The sequence below is a fragment of the Columba livia genome, chromosome 1, assembly GCF_036013475.1.
Source record: "Columba livia isolate bColLiv1 breed racing homer chromosome 1, bColLiv1.pat.W.v2, whole genome shotgun sequence".
NCBI classification, from domain to species: domain Eukaryota; kingdom Metazoa; phylum Chordata; class Aves; order Columbiformes; family Columbidae; genus Columba; species Columba livia.
Window position 1 is genome coordinate 151,097,322 of NC_088602.1, and position 24,805 is coordinate 151,122,126.

At 45.4% G+C, this 24,805-nt stretch overlaps 1 protein-coding gene across 3 annotated transcripts; it reads left to right on the top strand.

The window, feature by feature from the left end:
* Positions 1-36: 36 nt before the first annotated feature.
* LOC102094628 (WEE2 oocyte meiosis inhibiting kinase) lies at positions 37-23,243 on the top strand. 3 transcript variants are annotated; one of them, XM_065038719.1, is made up of 16 exons: positions 4,968-5,343; positions 7,309-7,508; positions 8,375-8,423; positions 10,857-11,029; positions 11,678-11,799; positions 13,060-13,206; positions 13,982-14,083; positions 14,398-14,483; positions 15,374-15,544; positions 15,633-15,775; positions 18,301-18,337; positions 19,555-19,615; positions 20,557-20,697; positions 21,358-21,445; positions 21,661-21,749; positions 23,076-23,243. In XM_065038719.1, the coding sequence occupies exons 1-16, from the start codon at positions 5,011-5,013 to the stop codon at positions 23,120-23,122; spliced, it is 1,989 nt and encodes a 662-aa protein (XP_064894791.1). In that variant the 5' UTR covers positions 4,968-5,010; the 3' UTR covers positions 23,123-23,243. The 3 variants fall into 3 exon arrangements, with proteins under 3 accessions (XP_021136973.2, XP_064894791.1, XP_064894799.1); XM_021281298.2 differs by lacking the exons at positions 18,301-18,337; positions 19,555-19,615; positions 20,557-20,697; ... (1 more) ...; positions 21,661-21,749; positions 23,076-23,243 and adding exons at positions 37-4,502; positions 16,695-17,935; XM_065038727.1 differs by lacking the exons at positions 4,968-5,343; positions 7,309-7,508; positions 8,375-8,423; ... (5 more) ...; positions 15,374-15,544; positions 15,633-15,775 and adding an exon at positions 18,179-18,218.
* Positions 23,244-24,805: the final 1,562 nt, after the last annotated feature.

The following is a 24,805-nucleotide window of genomic DNA, read 5'->3' on the forward strand; positions in this document are numbered from 1 at the left end:
CTATCGGGGGCGTGGCATGGAGCCGAACGCGTTTTGGCGGGGGCGCGATACTGGTAGCTCCGACACCAGAACTTGGGACTGTGGAGCGGGCCTGGAAGGAGCTGGAAATAACCGAGGGGTAGCCTGGCAGGGGGCTCCCGGCTTCTGTGCTCTCCAGGGCCAGCTCCTGAGTGTGCATGGGAGGATCGTCCCCCTGTACTGGGCGCTGGTGAGGCCCCACTTTGAATCCTGTGTTCAGGTTTGGGCCCGTCACTACAAGACAGACGTTGAGGTGCTGGAGAGAGTTCAGAGAAGGGCAACAAAGCTGGTGAAGGGTCTGGAGCACAAGTCTGATGAGGAGCGGCTGAGGGAACTGGGGCTGTTTAGCCTGGAGAAAAGGAGGCTGAGGGGAGACCTTATTACTCTCTACGACTACCTGAAAGGAGGTTGTAGCATGGAGGGTGTTGGTCTCTTCTCCCAAGTAGCAAGTGATAGGACAAGAGGAAATTGCCCCAAGTTGTGCCAGGGGAGGTTTAGATTGGACATTAGGAAAAATTTCCTCACATAAAGGCTTATGAAGCAGTGAAACAGGCTGCCTAGAGAAGCAGTTGAGTCACCATCCCTGGAGGTGTTTAAAAGAAATGTAGATGAGCTTCTTAGGGACACAGTTTAGTGCCAGTGTTAGGTTAATGGTTGGACTCTATGATCTTGACAGTCTCTTCCAACCCAAATGATTCTATATGACTGGGGGCTCCCTAAGGCAAGACACCCACCTCTCCATGTGTCACTCCCTGCCCGAGGGCAGAGCTGGCTGCCTGTATTCTGTCCCCCCCAGCCTGTGACCCCAGTGCAGACCAGCTGCCTGTTTGAGCAGGGATGCTAAGCGGAAGCCCTGTTGAGTCCATCCTACTGCATGAGCCAAGGGAGCTGAGCAGAGCAGCCTTAGGGCAGGAATGGGGCAGCCTCCTGCACCCCCAAATTGCTGCAGTGGAAGCTGCAAGTCACAAATCCGAGAGAGTCAGTGATACTGATCCAGTGTATACTAGTGCGTATATACTATATATATACGTATATATGTGCTATAGAAGGATGTGAAACAGTTTTCAGAGGATCAGGCGTGATCAGCTTGAGATCAAAAGATGGAGACACAAGTATGGCCAAGGCATCCACAGGCAGCCAATGTCTGTGTAATTACCATCCTCATTACACTACCAACAATGCCATTAAGTGTCATTAGGTTTAACTCGGTTCCCTAGGACTTTCTGATTAATTGGATTACCCAATTAAGCAGACCACAATTAAAGGGAAGATATTGTCATAAAAGCCTTAATTGTCCAACTTTTTTCCTGTTGAGTAGCTCTGAGTGTTCAATACACCATTAAGAAACTCATCATCCGGTTTCCTCAACAGTGGGTTTTGGGTTTTTTCTGCTTTTTTTTTTCTTGTTCCATTAGCATCCATTTGCTGTGAGCGTCATTTCAGACAGCTCTAACACCGAGTGGGCATTTTGTTTCACAAAGCCCATGCACAAGTTTACTTTGCAGCGCTATAAACCACCGTAGGTGGTGTTTAGCAGATGGAGTTTTTCATGGAAGGTGACTGGTAAAGAAAAATGAAAGCCAAACCTTGCACAATATTTTGTTACTGTATAAAGAAAAGCCAGATTCTGCAAATACTTCGCCACATGCTTCGCTTTAACCATACAGACAGTGCCAAGCTTCATTTTAATGGTTTTTTTCTTTGTGCGTCGGTGATGCTAAAGTGATAGCTCATTTCTCTCCCCTCCTTCATCGCCACAGCGGTGCTGGCATGAATGTCCGTCTGTCCCTTGGCAATCCAAGCGGGGGAAACAAATCCCAAATAAAAATTCCTCCGCGACACACATGGGCTATTTGTGATGCTGAGCTGTTCCTGGTCCCCTTTGCTGTGTGGGGACAGCAGCCAGTGATGGGGAGCAGAAGCTGCCGGCGCTGGCTCTGAGGTACGTGAAATGTCATCACACTCCGAGCTCCTGGCTTTTGGTGAAAAAGGAACAAGAGGCCTGGCAGCACCAGAGCTTTTGCGCTGCTTTGGCCAGCAATCTGGGCCTGCAGGGGGCACACAGTTTGTTGGATATATGCAAAAAACAAAAGGCACATTTTCTACTCTATTATTTCACCAAAAATCGAAAAGGCCTAGGCCAGGAGAGAATATGACCCTTTTGGGAGAAAAACACTCTCCTTCAAAAGAAAATGAACACATTCTCCAGCTGAAGCCTGAGAAAATTGTCATCAGATCTTTGAGTAGTCCTCCAGATAAAAATATGAACTGAACATGTGATGGCTTTTAGTTAGAAGATCCAATATGAACAAGTTGGGCCTTCTTTGCACAGCAAGTCCAACTTTTTTATTATCACATTCCTCCTTAGAAAAATGGATACTGCCTCTAAAACTAGAGGAAAAAAATAGGAAAAAGTGCTTCAGATGGGATTGAAAACTGTGGTCTGAAGGAGTTTCATTGCTGGGTTATTAATCAAAATGTAGTTATGGTGAATAAAAGCATTATTTCTTTAGATTTATGTGTGGGACTACAGTGGGTCCATGGATTCCCTGGTGGAGGGCATGGGGACAGAAATTAGCCTTGAAGATATTAAGGCCTACCCATGAGAAGGATGGGAGTGCGGGGGTGTCTGGGGATGTTGAAGATGTGCTCGTGGGAGAGAAGGGAGTGGGGGAGTGGCATTGATGGTGGCAAGGGTAGCCGGTGAGATGTTGCTGCTGTGACTTGTAACCAACCATGAAGAGACACATGAATTGGTAAAACTATATAAAAATGCACTTGTGGCAACACTACTACTTTCATCCTGGAAGAACTTGGTCTATGTCATTTGTCCGTCTCAACCGCGACACATTTAAAATATCCAGGGCTCCAAGTACCAAACATCTGGTTAATACAGTCAGATCACAGCAGCACTGAAGTGGTCCCATCATAGGATCTCAGCTGGCCAGATGCTGCAGAGACAGCTTTTCATGGCCAGAAGCAGCCTGTGCTGGCACCTCCAGGCCTGTGGACCTCTCTGGAGGTCAGGTGCAGGGAGATGCAGCAGCCACATGACAGGAGAAGGGAGACTGCAGGGCAGCAACAGGCTCTGTGCTTGGGAGAAACACTACAACCCCTGGGCCAGATGTGGCAATAAAACCAATTCTGAGTTCTTGGCACATTCTCCTCACGCAGCTTTGGTGGCCTGTGTCAAATGAATCGCTAGTCTCAGTCTTAACAGGCAACTTAGGATCCGAGGGAATGGCAGGAAGATATACCAAGGGAGGTTTAGGTTGGACATTAGGAAAAGGTTCTTCCCCCAGAGGGTGGTGGAGCACTGGAACAGGCTCCCCAGGGAGGTGTCACGGCCCCAAGCCTGACAGTGTTCAAGAAGAGACTGGACAAGCCCTCAGACACATGGTGTGAATTTTGGTGTTGTCCTGTGCAGGGACAGGAGTTGGACTCAATGATCCTTGTGAGTCCCTTCCAACTCAGGACATTTAATGATTCAGAGACCCATATGCCCATACTTTTCAGTCAAAGACCAGGTTGGGAGGGCCAAGTGACCTCAGATCAACATGTCTCTTTATTTTGTGGTGGGAATTCCCCTTGACGTCTGCACAGGGAAGCCCATCAATCCTGACAAATCCCCATCTCCTCTGGGCTGGGGGCTCTTCCATGTCCAATTTCTGCACATCCTTCCAGCAGCTCTCCTTGATGCTAAGAAAAGGCTGTGGTAACCTTGCTCCCAGTTGAAGTTTACTCTGGTCCCTCTTCAAAACACAGGCTCACCAAGGCACAGAAAGATTCCTGTTTTTTACAGAGAGGTGCAGCAAGATGGGACATTGACCTACTCCTGGCGAGCAACGGAGCAACCTTACCTGCAGAGCTGCCTTTGCCATCGCAGCCACCTTCTCACTTCTGTCCCTTGAAACCTCAAGATGGGAACTCATACAAAGACCCATGTATGGTCCCTGACTCTCTCCTGAAGTCTAGCACATTATAAATGAGGCTGCCGACCTCTCCGTGCAGACTGCAACACTTGTCCAAACTAACAGACATCTAAATGCAGGAAGTGAAATTCAGACTTAAACGAAGGAAGCACAGGACCCCTGTCACCGCAAGACTAATTGCTTATACAAGTAAAGCCCCCAAAGACTGCATCTCTGATGGGATTAACAGAGCAGACTGGCTGTCAGCAAACATCACCTCCCTGGAGGCCCAGGGAAGCTGGAGGAGGGAAGAGCGTGCAGAAGCAAGGAGATGACTCAGAGGGAGCCCTGGCTCTCTGCAGAGTTGGGTGCAGATGCAGCAAACCCACATCCACAGTGAAACCCCTCAGCCACCAACTTCCCTAAGCACAGGCAGCTGTGCACAGGTGCTGCTGAGCTCCAGATGTTTCCCATTAGCAATGGTGTGGGGTGGTTATAAATGCACCAGGGCAGGAGAGGGGTTGTCTGTGGGGCACCTGGTCACTGTTTGGGGCACCCTCTGCTTTTACAGTTGTATGTAGCATGGGTTCTTTTTCTCTAGTTGAGAAATTTAAGGTAGAAGAGGATGAGGGGAGGGCTGATGTGTGGTGTTCTTTGGGATTTGATTGCTCTGTTTCTATGTGTGATGAGAGTAGTGGATGAAGTATTGCTGGGTGGTGAAGTTGCCTTGGAGGCTTACTGAGAGAGGCAGTGACTTCTGAGTCCTGCCTTGCACCAACAAGGTGAAAAGCAGCATCTGTTGTTGTTATGTGAATGGTAACTGAATGGATTTGTAGTTGGTGATCCTGGGGTACTGTTCCTTAACCAATCTCACTAAATTACATCTATGAGTGATCAAGGCTTCTGTGTATGTGGGATTGGAGTGGGGGAATGCATGTGGTGAGTAGAATCAATGCCTTTGAGGTAAGGCAGAGAGTGGTTACTCTATGTAAATAACACTGCCTTCCTCTCTCTCTCTGCCCTTCTCCCTCTAACAAGGTAGGCCAGTATCAGCTATACCTGTTCCATTTCATATGGTGAAATGGATGACTGGGACAACAGTGATGAATTCATTCAGAAGCTGGATTTTTCCAGCTCTGATGAAGAGAGTGAAGACAGAAGTGTACATGTGGAGGATGCCCTGAGCTCCAGCCCACCCCGGAGCTGCGAGTTCCAGAAGTGGCAAGAGAGCAGTCCTCTGCCAGCAAGCCCTCAGAGAAAGCTCAGTGAGATCTTCCTGAGCAGGACAAAAGCTTGGGTGAGTCCCACCCTGAAGACTTCCCCGGCTGTGAGCAAGAGCAGAGGTAATGCTGAGACACCGCTGCACGTCACCTGGAAAAAGCTGCAGCTGTGTGACACCCCATACACTCCCAAGGTAAGGGCATGTATCAATCTGTGTCTGAGCAGGCAGGGACTGTGGCATCACCGGGGCTTCACTGTGTGGGTGGTGAGGAGATCTGCTGCTAGCTCTGTGGAAAGCACTTTTTTTGTGTTGGTGTTGTTAGCCTTCTACTCTTTCCTTAAAAACATGGACTGTGAGCTCCTTAACTATGGAATGGTTATTATGTGGGTGTGAATAGAAACCTGTGTGTGGGAGCAAGTGTCTTGACTCTGTCCAAGCTGTTGTTAAAACCAGGCAGTTGTTGGGCCAGTCTGACAACAAAAAAAAAGGGGGGGGCAACCATGTGCCTTGGCTGCCTGTGCACCCCTCACACTCTGCTCAGGGAGTGGACATCTGTAGCATCTCTGTAGGAAGTGCACACTGTCACACTCTGCTCCCAGAAGGATAAATGTATCTCTCTTCAAGGAGCTCCTCATTCCATGAGGAGCTTGGAGACAGGCAGCTGCCCTGACTGCTCTGTTCAGTGCATTTTTGGATCAAAGTGGGTTTTCTTTTGACAAAGAAAGTTGGAAATGGTGTTGTGGCTGGGGCATGCTTTGTCTGGCAAGTCTGGATTGCTTGCAAGCAGCTTGTTGTCCTGTGATGCTGATTCTTTTTGTGTGAAACTGAGTTGCTTGGAGAACTTGGGGAAAGCAGGACTTTGTTCTCAGGATAGCAAATTCCCTGTGGAAGGAGTAACAAGTCAGTGTGTGCTTGTGTAGGAAGGTTAGCCTGTCTTCCTCTGTGTCACTGTCCTAAAATGTAACTTAACTACAGAGCTAGTTTCTTGGAAGAATGGTCCTAGCTCCTATTTTCTGTGGAACTTCTTGCATAGGATATAATACACCTGGTTTTTATCTTCTGTAAATACAAGTGGACACTTAGGGTCAGCTTCTCTGTTCCTAATAACTTCTGTTGTGCGCACTGGCTTCTAGCATTCATGACTTGCAGTGAAATGTAGCTCTTTCAGGCCTCTATTTCCGCTCTATTGGTAGACTGGTTGCTCCTTTGCTTAAGTGGTGCACACAAAATCAGTCCCTTTAGTACTTCTGATCTAGGATTTTATTTCTGTTCCTATCAAGGAACCTGATTATGTTGTGAGAAGTGTGGTCCTATGGCCACATATGACTAACAATGTGGCCATAGTTACTGCTGCCTGCTGCTCTCTATGGAAAGTGACTCTAAATGGCTGCATCCCTATTTTAAAAAAGCTGACAGTTACTGAAGGGATCAGATTACTGTCATCATGGAAAGTGGCTTTTTCCCTTCTTCAGATCAAGACTGGGTGCTTCTCTGAAGTTATGCTTTACTCAGCCCAAGGCTTTGGGCTGCTGGGTAAAGCTCAGTGGCCTGTTTTCTGTGAGGAGGTGGATTAGAAGATTCAGAGGTTCCTTATGAACTTAATTTCTGAAAATTTAATTTTTCTTCTCAAGGGGAACTGTTTCCTGATGATTTTGCCAGTAGCCCTGTAAAAATACTTCTATAAACTTCCCCTATTCTAATGCTACTTATTGCTGAGGAACTGAAAGGGAAATCTGGTGATGTCCCGTCTTGTCTTTCTGACAAACTTGTCCTGACCAAACTGGTGCAACAGTTCAGGTGTGACAGAACTGGATCTTCCATGTTAATGCAACTGATGATGCAATTTCTGTGGCTCTGTAGGTGTGGAAAGATGAGTGCCTGGCTTCTCTTTTGCCTCCCAAAATGGCTCTGCAGGCCTCACCAAAGTGAGGAGGGAATAGAGGCTGAAAGGGCTTAGTGAAGAATGTAACACTTTGTTGAAGGAGAAGAAAACTGCCAGGATTAAATCAGTTATTCAGGGTTTTAATGATTCAGCTATCCTGAGGAAGAAAGCTGAGTTTTCCTTGATTTGCAGGAGACCAGATATTTTATTGACATAGAAACAACAAAACATTTTGCTGGTTTATCTGCCACTTTTTTTTTTTCCCCACAATACAGAGCCTGTTATCAAAGGCAGCTTTTCCTTCACATGAGACAAAGGTCCCACCTAAAGGCTTCCGACATCTGAGATTTACTCCCGGTGCTGACTCGGATGACTCTACCCAAGCCTCTCTTGTCAACATTAATCCCTTTACACCAGAGTCATATCGACAAATGCTCTTTCCTCCTAATGGCAAGCGGAAGACCAGAGGAGAGCTGTAAGTGAACTTCTCTTAAGTAACAGGTGGAAAGGAGACTGTTTAAAGGAGATAAGTAATGATGGAGACATTTAGTACCTGGACTTGTTTGTTCACAGTGAATCATTCACTTCCGTACCATTCATTGGTGCAGAGCAAACATTAGCAGACATATGAAAGTAATAGAAATATAAATAAGATAAATAATTTCCTTTGTTCAGAAATGTAAGTAGGGGATCACCAGCTAACTCCAGTGCTGTGGCTGTAGGAGAAAATTGTTCCTCTTTCTTGACCGTGAGTAGAATGGAGTTTGACTCAGTTATGCACATACCCAAACCCTGGAAGAAATTAGGTGCATGTTTTCATGTAATCCAGCTTTTAAGATAGGTGCAGGCTACTGCTGACCTGCAGTTCCACTTCTGGTCTAGGTTAACCAAGCCACAAATGTAGTCAAATACTTGTGTGCTACAACAATGTTCAGCTTCTTTCATAGCCCCAACTATAACAGATGCTCAGTTGAGATTCCCCTTAAAAAGCACAGCAGGACAGTGTTCTCCTAGAATAGGAGCTTGTTGTACAAGGTCATCTCCCATGTACCTTTGCCACTAGTAAGGTGGACAGGAGAATGATGCCCCTGAAGGATACTACTCTGTCCTGTGGGCTGAAGTGGAGGCTTTCTAAACGGAAACAGACTTTCTAGCCTGGGACTACAGTCTGTAAGGCTTCAACTAGAAACTCATGGTGTATTTACACTCTACAAAATATATCCTTAATTGAATCATGAAGCAAGGTTTGGAGATGCTTTTGAAAAATGTTGCAATTTCAAATCTCAGTTGGATTGTTGCCCTGAAGTGATACATCCAGACTTTTTAAAACTTCTCTTATAGGAGGGATCCTGATCCAAGAAACCAGATAAAACAGGAGCTACCTACAAAGGTAAGTATGTGTATTTACCCCCACAGAGAAGGGTAAATATTTCGTGCTTGATGAAATTTATTTTGCTATTGGAGTATAAGTCATGGCATCGAGACAAAGGATGAATACCAATGACAGAATAATTCCAAGCTGAACCATTTATGTTAACATTTGTTTGAGACAACAAACTCTTAAATGATACCTGTCTCTAAAGGAAACTTGTACTAAAGCGGATCTGAAACTTTGACAACTAATCCTAAAATGTATTGATTTTGATCAGGAGGTCTTTCTAGGAAATATAATATAATTTGGGTTCCTCGGGGGGAACTGTATTACTGTATTATTGAGTTACCACAAATGCTGACCTTTGTGGTCTGAAAAACAGCAGGTATATTGTTGTTCCTCTGAATCAGTGCACTGAGCATCTCTGGATGTGGATGGGACATGGCTTCTATATTGCAAATAATACATGGACCTTCACTGCAAAAACACAGACTAAGCTGAACAGTCTGACATGAATAAGTACTGAGGGCTGAGGTTCAGTCACAACAGTCACAATGGTGAACTCTTGAAGCAAGGCAGCAAATTTGGTACTAACTTTCAGTAGGAAAATGTCCAGCTGGAGCAGGAGGGTGCCTGTGTGCCTTGGGGTCTAAGGGAAGACCCCACCACAGCTCACATAGCTACAGGACAGCAAATGCAGAACCAAGTTCTCTTGCTGTTGCTGCTAAACCTCAGTGGTGGGCTGTGTTGGCCTGGCTGCACAGGGCAGGGGACAAGGTGTCATGTACCCCCAACTGCACTGGTAGGACTGGGCAGCTGGTGTGGGAACCCACGTCCTGCAGTCACCTTCCTTCTTCCCAGTTTCATCTGGGGGAAAGCTACTCATCTGGCTGGCTTCTGGAAGGCAAGCCAAGTCTGAACTAAGTAGTGTTCAGATGAGATAACAGAAAAAAATAATCTCAATTTTCCTGAGTAGCCCCTTGAAAGAAGTATGTGTCTTTTGCAGGTAGGTAGAATTTTGTTCGTTGCAATTGTGAAGTAATCAGGCTTACTGGAAGCATAATGGTACCCTCTAGCTGAGAAGACCGGCATTGCATGGTCTCCAGCTGTGTAGCTAATGTGGTACCAGGTAACATCCGAGGCTACAATTATAATTTTCCTAAAAAAACCCAAAAGCCTCAATTGTGACTTGCTGAATTATTATTCTGCTTGAGCACTGATTAGAATTAGCATATAATATAGCTATAAAATTGTGTACTAGGAGTTATCTTTCTTCCCTGAGCTTTTAAGATGCTGTAAAATATAGCTGCCTTATGAAATACAACCTGTTGCAAAGGGCTGATATTTCACATGGGCCATATCTTATTGGCTCCTTGCCTCCACCCTTTAAGGTCATATACCATATACTAGCATCAATCTCAGTGATGGTTATGTGGAAACCACTGTGCAACGTGAACCACTGTCCCTCTAAGGGATGCAGGAGGATGATGAAAAATCATGTAGTTCACTCTGTTCACTTCATGCTCCACTGCTTATCTCTTCTTATCTCCCCTGCAAGCGAACATCACTCTACAAGCAGTGCCGGCAGCTCCTATTTCCCTAGTGATCGTTACAGGAGCAATGATGATGTTGCAGCTGTTCAGGCTTTCAGCCCTTTGTAGAAAAGTGGCTCCTGGTGGGAAATCACTGAGAGTACAAACTGAGATGCTGGGACCCGCTAATCTGCTGTTAGTCAACAGCTGGTGCCTCAGACCTGATGAGAGCCTGAACTGATGCAGAATGTCCTTGCTGCAGGCAACCATAGCTGCCAGGTTAAAGCAGCTCTCAAGCCAACACACTAAGCTTCTCTCCCAACCTCAAAATAAGCAATAGCTCTTATTTAAACACAAGCTCAGTACATGAGTGTGGCTAATCCAGAGGTACTGGAATTCCACCTACCAAGGCTGGTGATAGGTCTTCTTGAGTCTGCAATAGCTGGGGAAAAGACAAGTATTTTGTTGTTGTCTGCTGTTGATCCCTGACTCCATTGGCTAGGAGTCTAGGAAATGGGCAGGGCTGCCAAGAGAAGAGATGTGATGGTAGTAATGCAAGGAGGCTTAGGCACATACAGCCAACTAGACTACAATTCTCCTTAGCTGCAATTTCTACCTCTGTGGCTAGTCATGATTTAAAAACAAAACAACAACAAGAAAAAACAAATCTTGGCCAAGTCAGGCCAAGATGGCCTTTGTTAGAGATGCTTTTTCTGACCGTCTAAGTGGAAAGTAGTGTTTCAAGAACAACTGACCGTGCACCTACATGTGTGCTTGGATGAATGTCCAGGGTGGGAGAAGGAGCAACACGGGTGCTCTGTAAGAGCAAGTGCTACACAGATCTAAAAACGTGATGGATGCCATTACCTAAGTCTTTCAACTCATACTTGTGTTTTTTGCTGGTTTTGTGACCTTGTAGAGATGTCCTTTGAAAGAGAGCAACATGGTTTCCCGCTACAAGAAGGAGTTTCTGGAACTAGAAAAGATTGGTGTGGGGGAATTTGGCTCTGTCTACAAATGCATCAAACGCCTTGATGGGTGTGTTTATGCCATCAAACGCTCCAAGAAGCCTCTGGCAGGATCCTCAGATGAGTGAGTGTGCTAGCTAAAAACTGCCAGTTGAAATGATGGGCATGTTCTTGGGAGGTGTGATGGGGAAGGAGGGAGTGTGGATCTAAAGGTATCTGAGGGGTGGCATGAGCAAAAACTGGCTGCTGTTAAACTCTCAAATAACAGTTGGAAGAGTGGGGGAGTTACCACTTCAGGACTATTGAATATAAATGTTTGAGAAAGGGAAGAAACCACATGCATTGCAAAGTGAGATGACAGCTTACCTGAGCTCCTTGGGTCCGTGCAGCCAGTCTCTTTAAAACAGTAACTATCAAACAGTTCTCTTTTTGGTATGTCCCTCCCTGCTGTACAGACAGCACTGTTCACATCTGTATTGACCAGCTACTGTTGTCCTGCGTGCTGAAGCAGTCTTTGAAGCTGCCTTTGCCTCTTTAACAAAAGGCTGGTTCAGTGATACTATTTTTTTTGACAGCTGTTCAGCATATTTGAGCAAGGGCAGGTTTTGCTTCAGCAGCTGTAAGAGCCAATCCACTAGCCAAAAAGTCAAGAGAAAGTCCTAAACACCTCTGCTTCCCCTTCCTTGAGCCAGGCTACAAAGCAGAGCTGCTCTTGTGGTCCCAAGCAGGACCCTGGCACCCTGTCACCTCTTTTTTGTGTTGGCTTCTCTAGGCAGCTGGCACTGCGTGAGGTTTATGCTCATGCTGTCCTTGGACACCACCCTCATGTTGTGCGCTACTACTCGGCATGGGCAGAGGATGATCACATGATTATCCAAAATGAGCACTGCAATGGTAAGAGCTGTGACCTTGTTAAAGGCAGAGATCTCAGGATGGGTGCAGTTATCTTCTTTTGTACTTAAATATGGGACATTTTGGCCCACAGCAAAGCAAACTGCACTGGGGTTACTGTTTCACAGATCATCCAGTAACTACTTAATATTTAGACAAAGCTCTGAATGGTGCCAGTGTTTTACAAGTAGTGAATAGCCTCCAGTTTGTGGGGTTTTAAAACTATTCCTCTGTGTTGGCTGGCCTGGAAAAGTATTCCCTGTGCTGATGCTTGAAGCTGTGTCTGGGACTGCCCAGGTAAAACCTGATAGGAGTGACTCAAGAGCAGCAAACTTAAGTGGTGTCATGTATCTCAATAAGTCCTTCTTAATGAAGGAGAGTAATTATTTGAATAATGGCTACCTGGCTGAAATGAAGGCACCTTGCGTATTGGCTAGAATAAAGGGCTCAACAGCTGCAGAGGAATAGAGCTAAATCTGAGGTGAACTGTAAATGGGTAAATTGTAAATGGACTGGTTTTGGGAGACACTGGAAAAGACACCCATAGGTTTCTACCAGAGCTCTATCGGAGGAGCTGGAAGGAAATATGTAGCTCTTCACTGCTCCTGCGGTTTTGGGGCTCAATGATGAGTGGTGATAGTTGTTTGGAGTAATGACTTCAAATCTACTGAAGGTAACCATGAAACATGGTGATCATTGCAGTAGTATTGATGCGTTTCTTGCATTCTAGTGGATGAAATCTGAGACTAAAGGAGAAGCGGTAAAAGGAAGGCCGATGGGGAGAGAGTCTGTGATATTTGATAGTCCTGAAATAGCTGGAGCACCTTAATGGAAACCCACATAACTCTGTTTCTGTGTCAGATGTTATGTTCTTAAATCAAAAAATCTGCTAGCGGGAGCTTAATTTCCTTGCTTTCACATTCGTATGCCTGCTCTCTGCCTGTTAGTGTGGGAAAAGTATTTAACTTTTCCACTGATCACTTTACGGCAGCAGCAGCAGCATCACTAGCAGGACAGGCTTTCTGGTGTTGTAGGTAGACCTGCAGTTGCTCAGTCCTTGGCAGGCAGGAGGCAAAGGTGCTCTGAGGCTGAAGCCAAATGGTGGTGTCCAAGTTTGATCACCAGAACACATGTAGGTGGGCTTGTAGGGGTTTGTCACTAGCAAGTCTGCAGGTGCTCTGGGCAATAGTTTCTACTAAGCTCTTTAAAACCTGCTGCTCCATAAAATCTTTGTCAGGTCTCAGACTGGCCATTTTCACCTAGGTGGGAGCCTCCAAGACATGCTGCTGGAAAATGCGAAGCTTGGCCAGTATTTCCCAGAAGCTGAGCTGAAAGAGATATTGTTACAAGTCTCCATGGGGCTAAAATATATCCACAACTCTGGCCTTGTGCACCTGGATATCAAACCTAGTAAGTATAGTGCTGTCCCTTGAGGGTCCTCCAAGTGACTCTTCAGGGGTAGGACCTGTAAAATATTCTTCTGACTGGACTTATTATAGTGCTTCAAAGGAAAAAGGATCCTGCCCTAAAAGGTGAATGTCTTGTGGGTTTTTTAATCTTGCCACTACTGCTGCTCTAAAACAGCTTTCTCTTATAGTTGGCAGCATTTTACTTCTGTTTCATTATCTTCATAATCCTTGCTCATGGGAATCACTTTCATACAGGTGGAGCAAGTAGGGCTGCTAATGAAGACAGGGACTTCCTTATTTGCTGCTGTCTTGTTGCACAACACTTGACCTTTGAATGTAAGAGCTGGAGTGAAAAGTGAATATTTATTGTACTTCCCCTGAGGGATTAAGTTCCTGCAAAAAGTAGTAACAAGCTTTCTTCTGTGCAGCTGAAGATGGGCACCTCCAGGGCTATGGTCTCCCCCACAGTCACATAATTATGTCCTTACAGCGGAGCTCCTCTTTCCTGTTGAAATAACACTTCCAGCTTGGGGAGCAGAGGGAGGGGTGGAAAAGTCGATTGCACTGATTTTATGCACAAGATACAACTCTTTTCTGTCAGCTGTATTGCTGAATATGTAAACTAGGCAGAAAGCAGATTAACAGGTGGGAAGCATGTGCGGAATTTCTGTCTGCAAAGCTCAACTCGCTTGACAGGTGAGATTTCTATGAAGTTGTCAAGCTGCTGCAGTCGGGCTACCGGTATCACACTCTTGCTAAACTTCCCTGTCTTGCAGGTAATATCTTCATCTGTCACAAGCTGGCAGTTGCGGGCCCTGCTGGGCAGGAAGATAGTGACAGTGAAGATGAATTTTCTTCTGGTGTGGTGTATAAGATAGGTAGGTTTTAGCCCACTTATCAACTAGCTTAAGACTAGGGTCGCTCATTACTGTTCTTGCTGGCTGAAGAGACTTGTGTACAAAACTGGTGGCATAGTCCTGAATGCCTCTGCCATTTACTAGAAGTAATTCCTCTAGGGAGACAATTCCTAGAAAACTCATGTGCTTGTTTCAAAGCCAATATTTGAGTTAGGGGCAAGTTTGCCCTTACTCAGCATTTCCTGATTGCTCTGTTGGTACCTATAAAATGCAGGCTTTTATTTATGGGGGTGATATATATCAGCTTGCTCCATTAGTTGCTCATTCTGTCTCAGGTGACCTTGGCCATGTGACATCCATAACAAACCCCCAGGTGGAGGAAGGAGACAGACGATTTTTGGCCAATGAGATTTTGCAAGAGGTACAGCCACTGGTGGGGCAGTGGGAGAATACGGTGGTGGGCAAGCAGGGGGAGATCAGCTGTTGTGAAATCATTAGTCTGGCATATTCCTTGTCTCATCTCCTCTTTCTTGTGTCTGGTCTGGCTGTGACCTCAGCACAATTAACACTTCATTAAGAATAGTATAGGTTTAGATCTTGTTATGTAGATATTTAATATATTTCATAAGTAACTTTATCATCAGATTATTGTAATTATTCTAACTCTGAGGGATGAATGGGACAAAACCTTTATCATTTTGGAGACATTTCATTTACTCATGGCTGAAGTTAAACTGCTGGATGTGATTGCTGAGGAATACATGCACCCAGACAAATGCCTTGTACAACAAGGACTGATCAGGCAGCATGGAGAGGTTGGAGGCACAACACACCTCTTAAATTGACTGCAGTTTTGCCACTCTGACCAGTGAACAAAAAGGGGATCGGTATGTACCAACCAGCTTGGATGTGTTCATCGCCTCAGGTATTTAAGTTACAGTATCTTGTCCTGCAAGTGGATTTATGAGCTGTTAGGTCAATATATCACATGGAGCCTTTCGTTTGAGTTGGGCATGGCTAGTTTATTGCCTTGTGGTGAAGGCTGCAGGCACATATTTGTTGGGCCACCCTCTGGATTTGCTGCAGTGATCCTAATGTGGGCTGGATGAAAGCTGAAGTGCTGTTAGCTACCAGTACTACCTGCTGTCAATGTCTTTATCCTAAAGAAGAGAAAACAGCTAACTGTGATGGTGGAGGCAGTGTTATACATGTACTCGTATGGCTGCTTCTTTTTGAGCAGGTATCCCAACCCACCTTTGTTCAATACAAGAAGACACTCCCTTTCTATAATTGTTTATCTTCTCCCTGCAGCAATACTGCTGTTTGCCCAAGGCAGACATCTTTGCCCTGGCACTCACAGTAGCTCTAGCAGCTGGCACAGCACCACTGCCTCACAATGGGGCCATGTGGCACCACATCCGCAAAGGCAATCTCCCACCCATCCCCCAGAAGCTTCCTCATCGTTTTCTTGAGCTCCTTAAGGTGAGAAAGTAATCATGGTGGAATTAAGATTTTTCCAGTTGGCCTGTGACAGAGGGAGTATTAAATCCCGAATTCCTTTGCCTTCTAGCTCATGATCCATCCTGACCCAGTGGAAAGACCTTCTGCCACAGCTCTTACTAAACATCCGGTTCTCTGTCCTTCACGTGGAAAAGCTGTGCAGCTCCAGAAGCAGCTAAATGTGGAGAAGTGCAAGACAGCCATGCTGGAAAGGTAGGGCTGCCTTGGGCATGAAGGGGAGAAGACATGGGTGCCACAAGTCATCACCAGGCTTGAATGTAGGGTGGTAGTGTTGGAAGACCCAACATGCAAAAGTACCCAGTCAGCTCCTCTGCCTGGAGCTGGGAGCATGATAGGGCTGTAGCAGGGACTCGTAGTGACTCAGCAGCTGTGGTTCACCTCTGGCTTTGAGGAGCTGGCTCAATTAGAGCAGTGAATGAACTTGCACACTTACTGCAAACACTGGTGATGGAAAGTACTGATACAATATGCAGCCAGTGGGCAGATGAGGAATTGATATTGCAGTGAGGTAGTGGCCTAGCACAGAAGGAAAAGTACTATCAGGTGGTGGCAGTTATCCTCTTTCCCCTTGCTTGCTCTCACTGCTGTTGGCAGTAACACATTGAGGTGCTGGGATCTAGGAACTGCTCCAGCACCCCCCTTAGTGCAAGAGTCAGCTGGGAAATAGGCTCTCCATGTAGACAGGACAGCACATACTCTGGGAAAGCAGCAAGCATCGGGTGGAAAAAGGCAGTGGAAAAGAAGCATGTGCCTTTATTAGGTGTTTTTGCTGCATGAGTGGCACTGATCCAGGTTCCACCATCACAAATATCTGAAACAATGGGAGAAAAACTGAGCTACTGGTGCCACTCTAGGTGTCTGACCTGATGCCTGTTTTTCTTTGGTAAACCTTCAAAGCTGATATGGTCTCAAGTAGAAACTCCAGAGAAATGTACAGTAACCTTCACGTCATCATCAGAGGTGAAAAGCCACCGCTCTCCAGCAATGCTGGAGTACTGATGTAACCCTCTTGTGCACGACTGTTCATAGTTGTCTTCTTCTGTAGCTCATGGGGATTCATGCACAATGTGGTTTTTCTTCTTCTCCTCTTCCTTCCACCTCCCCCCTGCAGGGAACTTAAAGCAGCTCGCCTTGCCCAGACCCTCATGAAGGACCAGCCCTTAGGAAGTGCCAAGTTGCAAGAGTCTGAAACCTCTTCTAAGCAGAACAGCAAACGCCTGGTGGGAGGGAAGAGCTGTCGCTCATTTAGCTTTACTTTGGGTTACTGAATTTACGTGTTGTCCGAAAAGCTCTGGCTGCTGAATGGCCCTGTGAAAGCAGAGGGACTGCACAGACCAATGCCCCATATTCGTTCTCCCTGTCGTGGTTTTTGGTTCCCTCACTAGTTATGATGAGATGCTGGCTGAGGGAAGAATGACTATCTTAGAAGTGTCATAATGGGATTTAAGATTATTGTCCTCAGTCTTTTACCTGTTTACTTTATTGTGTAACTGGTCTTGTTCTAGACTAAGAATAGGTTTGCCATACAAGGTAAAAGATGGCATTTCCTCTACTCGCTGCCTTCTTTGTTTAGTTGGGCCCTATTATTGATGATGTATTTGTGGTCTTAACCCTCTGGCCACCTGTGTGTCTTTGCAGGGGAGGTAGTGGCTGTATGTGGAGATGGCATCTGGAGCTGGGTCCTCCCAGGAGTGAGGAGGTTGGGACTATAGTAGACAGTTTCAACTACACGTCAGGAGACAGACTGGTTACATAGCAGTCCTGGTGGGCTCAGGATGCAATTGGAGTGATGTTTTACTGAGGGGGATGAAGAGTAAAAGGAACAGAGTTAAACAAGGCCTTTCTTGTGGAAGTTGAAGAAACTTTCAACTTCCAGCAATGAGCACAAAGTCATATGACTGACTATCACAGACCAGTTGCTGATACTTAGTTTTATGTTGTTTAGGAAGGACTCCTCACTGAAATTGGGGTAAATACCTGTGGTGAGCTGTTAGGTCGGTCTGTGCCTACTGCCCTTGCACCTTGCTGGTGCAACCGCCTGTGAACTGTTGCCTGTCAGCAAAGGCGAGGCAAATAGGAAAAGGCTCTTTAGGCTTTTTTGTCAGTTTCAAGTTGTGCATGTGAAGTGTCTATATATTTATTAATTTAACTTTCGGAGTCCTTGCCAGATGCGTGGCTGTGCTAGTTGTGTTGAACAGTGTATTGTTATGAGGGAGAGTGTAATGTTGGGAACTCGCTTATTCTCAGGTTTTACTGAAGTTTGGTTTTAAGCGTTGGACAGTGCTGGCTTTTAAATTGTTACAGCCTATATTTAAGAAGCAGAAACTGCCAATAAAGATTTTAATCCTTTTACCTATGAGTGACTTTGTTTTTTCCCCTTTGTGCCCCCTTCCCGGCCAGTCGAGCGCTCCCACTCCCCGGTATGCGCCGGGGGGCTGTGGCCGGCGCTGCGGTGGGGAGGACCGTCCCACCCGGGACAAGGTCTGCCCAGCCCGCCCTGCGCTGCCACCTCCCGCCCCCGGGTCCCCGCAGAACAGCCGTGGGGAAGGGGGGAACCTGCTCGAGTTTCCGCCCGGACCCTCTTTGCGCAGGATCCGTGGCGTCCCTTCCGTTTCCGGCTGTCTGCGGGGCAGAGGTGCGGGCGGTGTGGCCGGGGGTACTGGGGGCGGGACGGGGCTCCCTCCGGCGCTGCTTCAGCCCTGCTTTTCCCTCCGCAGGCGCGGCGGCGGCATGTTGCGGCGACCGGCGTGGCAGGTAGGGTTGGGGCGGGGTGGGAGCGCCGGGTGACGGTTTAACCGTTCCCCGAGGGAGCGGCGCGCGGGCCGGGGCGGCCCCGTCCCAAGCCCTGGGGTCGGGCTGCAGCCCCGGCGGGAGTTCGGCCCTGACCGCGCGTCCCCCAGGGGCTTGTGGGGAGGGGCGTTGCCGAAAGTCTCCCCGTCTGGGAAACGGTCGGCGGCGCGGAGAAGCAGCTCCTGCCCTGACTCAGATAGCAGTGGGGCTCGTAATAACTTTCTTTTCACAGCAGCGGGTTTTACCTGTTGCCATCGGTTGTGGGGGTGACCCGGGGTCCCGATCCCCTGCCTCCCGGCAGGGAAATCTCTGCAGTCAGGGGCTCGGCCACCTGCCAGCACCTTTTCCTCTACGAACCGTCTGTAGATGCTGCTGCATTTACCGCAGCACTGAAAACCTGGTGTATTACAAGGTCTGGCTTGTGCACAGAATGAGTCTTTGATTATTTGCATATACATCAGTGAACCATACAGGCGTACCAAAGAACTTTTGCTTTGCACGTTGCGTTTTCTCTGGTTTAGCTCCTCTGTTCAACACAAGACTGCCAGTCTTGACTTCCCTTAAGTTTTGAGGTCACTTTTTATAGGAAGTGAGCTTTCTTCCAGTTGCTGTGCATGGGCCTGTTGCAGAGGTGTTCCTGGGCTTTTCTCCTAGGACGTGATATTTGCCAGCATCAAGTCAGTTCCTTTTCTTTTTGTCGCTCATGTTTAGCTGTAGCACTCAGCCTTTTGTGACCTTGATTTGCTGCTTGCTTGGAAATGAGGGGTTATCAGTGCATCATGGTGATGAGTGAAGAAGAAAGTTGATGAAATTGTCAAAACAGTGTTTCCAAAACCTGAAGCCTATCAGATTAAACATTCCCCTGACTTCAAACCTACCCCCTCTTCTGTTTTGTATTACAGGAAAGCAGTAGTTGCTGTATGTCCCAAAAATAATTGTTGAAAACATACCTTTGGGCCATCTTTGTTCCTGGCAGCTTTTTGACCCCAGTTTAGCCAGTTATTCTTTCCGTAATCCTGTTGACTTCATTTAGCTGAGCAGATCTTCCCTCACCTACCCCCGTAAGTCACTGGAAAAGAACATACTTGGAAAACCTCTGTAAGCATTCAAAAAAGGAGGTGTAAAAGCATGTGAATACTATTGATACTTTGTCTTAGAAACTAATATGTCTGTTCCTACAGGTGCTTCGCCAGTTTGTAAGACATGAGTCCGAAACAGTTGGCTCATTGGTACTGGAAAGATGTAAGTAGCTCCTGAGGTACAACTTAGCTGTTACTCTTTGTGGTTTTTATCTCAGTTGTAGAATGGCTGAAATATGCCAAGAGAGAAACAGGTAAGAATGATACCTCCTGAATGCAGTAACTAAGAATGTGTTGTTTCAAACAAACAGACCCTTAAGAAGCTTCTTGTGTGATCTTTGTCAGGTCAAGCAGCCCTTAAGAGGGGAAAGAAAAAAGCCCTGACATGGACTACAACCTGTAAAGGGCAGGTAGTTGAGCTTTATCAATGGCAGCGAATCCTGTGCGCTGTAATCATGTTTCCTAATACCTGCCTTTAGGTGTCTCATGCTTATTTCTGAAACTCTCATGTGCCTGAGGGACTTGTTTGGGTGCTGGTGCCTCAGCGAGGTTTGCTCCAGGTGTACACTTCAGACTTTACCATTCAGTTCATGTGTTGATTGTGCAAGAGTGATGCTTCCCTGACCTCCTTCTGTTGCCCTTGAACAAGGAGAAGGAATAAATTGTGTCCACCTAATGTTGGTACCTGTCTAAAAAGTAGTGATCCTCTGATTCGGAGCATGGAGTGTAATAGTGTAACCTTGTTGTTTTAAAGGTACTGTTTTATGGACAGAAGAATATAAGGTTTTATCACAATGAAAAAACATAAATTCAGAATAGTCTCGTGACGTGGATGTGTCTGTGGAAAAGATAACAAAAGAGCAAAAAGAATAAAGAACATTTAGCTTTCTAAATGAGCTTATTCAGTAGTGGTAACGAATAGAACAGGCACAATCAACTATCTGCAGGCCCTGAATAAGCCAAGTGCCACAAGAGCTTGAAAGATGGTTTGGAGGTGCAGAAAGTCGTTGTTCTGACCCTTGGCAAAACCTGCTGACTTATGATTTGCCATGATTAGAACCATAATGATTCACCTGTCTGTGTATTTACTCTCTCATGTTTCAGCCATGAATCGTGTTCAGTTACTTGGTCGGGTTGGCCAGGACCCTATCATGAGGCAAGTGGAAGGAAAAAATCCCGTTACCATATTCTCTCTTGCAACCAATGAGATGTGGCGAACAGGGGATAGCGATGTAACCCAGGGAGGTGAGTCTGCAATGAGCAACGTGCTTCTGCTGTGTTCCGAGGTCATGTTTGCATATGCAGTGGCACCACGCTTTGTCTTCAGGCTGCCATGTAAATTTCTCAGGTGCAGGGAAGTTCTTTTGAGGTCAGTAGAGATGCTGGTGTATATGTGTGTCTTTTACTGATCTCCAGCAGCATGTACTGAACAAAGATCTGCATGTTAACCTTCCTCTGGAGGAGAGGTAAGAGCATTGTTTCAGCAGTTTTTCACTGTTGGGGTTGCCAGCAGTGTAGCAGCTTCCATATTCTTGTTGTATTCCAAGAGGAGAAAAAAAGATGGTATATTTTCTCTTGGATTCTTCTATCATTCTGCAACTACAGATGTCTCCTGTTCTCTAACTTGCTCAATGTGGAGTATGTGAGGGGAAAAAAAAGTCTAGCACTGGCTTCCAGAAAAACTGACCTCTTAGTTTGAACTGTGCTTCTTCACAATGTTTTCATTTGGACACAGGTGAGTGGAGCATTGAGTTTTAGTACAGAGTGGGAGACTGAGTTCTAGTATACTTCCATTTTCGAGTAGCTTTTCATAATTTGAGAACGCCAACATGTTGAAATTAACTTCTGAGGCTTGCATCAGAAAGGGGATTTGGCATCCAACTTTGTTATTTTTATGTAACTTAGGTGATATCAGTCAGAAGACAACATGGCACAGGATCTCTGTCTTCAGACCGGGCCTCAGGGATGTTACGTATCAGTATGTGAAGAAGGGGTAAGTGAACAGCAAATGTGGTTGAGGATTTAATGCCTTAATAATTGATTGATGTAACAATTATAGTCAATAGGAGCTATACAAAGTGCCATAAAATAAGTTAGCGGACCAGCTACAAACAACTGATGCAAAAGCCTGTGTATTCAGTATCAGATACAGAGGAGAAAACAGCAATACCGTTCTCTGACCAGAACCGCATTCTTGATTTTTTTCAGTTCTCGGCTCTATGTTGAAGGGAAGATAGACTATGGAGAATATACAGATAAAAACAATGTGAGGCGTCAGGCCACAACAATTATAGCAGGTAAGGAACAACATGCATTGCCCTACCTTGCCCTTTTAAAATGGGGAGGGGTGGAGGGCCTTTGAGCTAGAGCTTGGTTTGTCTTCAGCCTCAGTATCCATACTTGGGGATTTTGAGAGAATGAATAGGCTGTACTACTAGATGTCCTCTGGCACTGCTTGTGAAGAGACAAAAAATGAGAGCATATACATGCAAACTGTTGCATAGTTTGTTTGCACAAACAGTTGGTGCAGGAGGTCGTGTGTGTTAAGAACACTGTCATGTAGTACTGCAGGTCAGGCAGTTTTCCTTTCTAAGCAAAGTTTGTTTAGTAGCTTTGTTTTGGTTTTGCACGGAATTTTTTCTTCCTGTTTAAGACTGGAAGCTTCACCAACTTTAAGAACCTCTCTGAAAGATATTTTATGTGGGGATAACTTGATGGAGAATTTAGAAAGACCTCAGTCTGGTAGCTGGTAGTAGTTAAGAGCACAGAATGTGTAGGGACTAGACTTGTCCCTTGGGTAGACACAATGAAGAAGCGAACTGGGAAACTCAACTTTTTGATTCAGCCCTTAAAGAGCATGTGCATTCTACATTTTTACTGTGGGTAGAGCACTAGCTTGTGGCCTTTGGGGGAGAACTAAGATAATTGGGTAGCAGAGCAAACATTTCTGTTACACAAGTATATCTAAAAAAACTGGGCTAGAGAAGAAGGAAAAACAACCAACCAACCATTGTTCTGGGTCTTTCTGCTGTGCAGCCTCTTTAAAACAATAGTTATCAAACTTTTACATGAGCAGTTCAGCTGGTGGTGCTGTAGGTTACTGTTTATAAATAGCTGAAGGCGAGAAGCAAGTCTGTCTTTTAAAATAGTTTTTATCCTAATGGTTTCTTTTTGGTGTTCAGTATCTCCAGTCTCAAGATGCTCTAGAAATTACTGAGCCTTGATGAAATGCAAGTTTCCTATAGTCCCATTGGGTGATGACATCGTAGTGCATATTGAAAATGACAAAACAAAAAGGAAATAAGCTGTAACTGATAGAGATCATAGTAAAAAAATTAAAACATTATTTTAAAATGTTTCTGGTGTCTTTGACTGTTCAGCAGCTTTTCATCAGGTTTAGCACACTTGCTTCCCAGTATATATGGTTGCCTTGAGTTGTCAGCTTTCTGGGGAGATAGAGCAAGAACCCTGTATCAGACACTGTTTTATTTTATGAACTATTCTGTTCTGAAATGAACGTCTTTGCAGCTTATTTTAACACAACTAGGATGCATTTGTGGATGTTCAGGCTTGCAACAAGGCAAAAGATTCCTGAAGATTAAATTTTCTTTATTTCTTTTCAGATAATGTTATTTTTCTGAGTGATGGTGGTATGAAAGAAAAGGTGTGAGGTCGTTAGTGCTTGGATCCAGGCCACTTCATTCCTTTTTTGTTTTACAGTGCTTCATAATTCTGTAATCATGTATAATGCTGTAGTTTCTTTAAAGAATAAATAAAATGTTTGATACCTATACGGTATCTGTGTGTGTATCTGATTTGTTTTCTTGTGTGCTTTCTCTCTGTTCATCATCATTTGGATTTCTTTCTTAAAAGACAAGGTAACCCAGGTAGCTGTATTAATTCTTGAGCTGATGAATATGTAAATGAGAGTCTCCTTTTGCATCTTCAGCCATTTTCAAGCCTTATATCCTTGGCTGCTTGAAAAATCTCTCTTCTGTCTTGTGGGGCCTGACAGCCTCATTACCTCTCACTGTTAACATCCCTCCTCTGTTCTGAAGGTGTCATTTTTCCTTAACTAAGTCAGTTTAAAGCAGACCCAGTGGCCTCAGTGGGTGCTGAGCTTGACGTTTCTCTTTCACAGACCTGGAGAAGGTTTCTGCGCGTTGGCCTCTGCCCCTCCACTGATCGTGATCAAATCAGTTGTCTCTCACCAAACCCTGTGTTGGTCATGTGCTTAAATCTTCGTTATTATGGCATTTGACATATGATGACTCCATGATGACATCAACAGTCTCATCCCAGTGCCCTGTTAGGGTGCTATGCTTAAGGTTTGCCATCAGGAGGAGATGGAGGAATGTCTGCCTTGGCTGTTACTTGTGAGAGACCTGCAACAGTGTGTGAAAAACAGCCCTGGTCCAAGATTCTCAGTTAACGTGGGAGTGGCGTTTATTTTAAGTTTGTTTTTTTTTGTCAAAAAGACCGAGAATTATTAGTATTGCTAGTAAAAAAAAATGCACAACTAAAGGTGTTTCATTCTGTTGCATGGAGAACTGGTGAAATTCCCACTGTAATACAATGTGTTGTGAACAGGGAAAGAAAAATATTAGCAGTGACTATTTCCTGCCTTCAAAGCTGGTGGGATTCTATATCTTGTTTCTCTCTGAGCCCAGTACAGAACATACTTATAGTTTTTGCAGGTCTTCCTCACATGGAATGATCATCTTGTTTATGCTTTTCTTTTTGAGCATTGTCAGTAGTACTGAAAGCTTCAGTTCTTTCAGTTCAGCATTTGTTTCTGGTTGAAGTTAATGCTTCCACTAGTGTCCTAGCCCCTGTCACTGGCATACTGTGGTGTTAGACATACTGGAAATGCTTAGCTTTTTATCCACAAGAGATTGTGCTATCTTTTTAAATACAAAGTTCTGACTTTAATTCCTGAAACAACTACTTGTTCAATCTGAGCCTGTTGTACTGCTGGGAGATGTGAGGGTACGCTTCTATAGCAGTGATCTGAATACAGTTTGTGTTCGGTCCACACAAAATTTTCCTGTTAGCTGAAAGCTGGAGATTGTCTTAAGCTTTCTTTGTATCTGTGAGGCCTTGAGTGAATGTGTTAAGCCTCTGTTTGTTTGGTGGTTACCTCCTTTTCTGCACCTTGCTGTGGTGGTGGAGCTCAGCACAGCTCATGACAGTGTCTGCTTTGGAGCTTGGGAACTGGCTTTCTGCTCCAAACTCAGAGTGGAAGTGGCAGCGATGATTCCTGTCACTGCTGCACATGGAGTGGCCAGAACTGCCAGAACTCCTCTCAGTTACGGCTGAATGGCTCATGCTAATCTCTGCCCCTGGCTCAGGA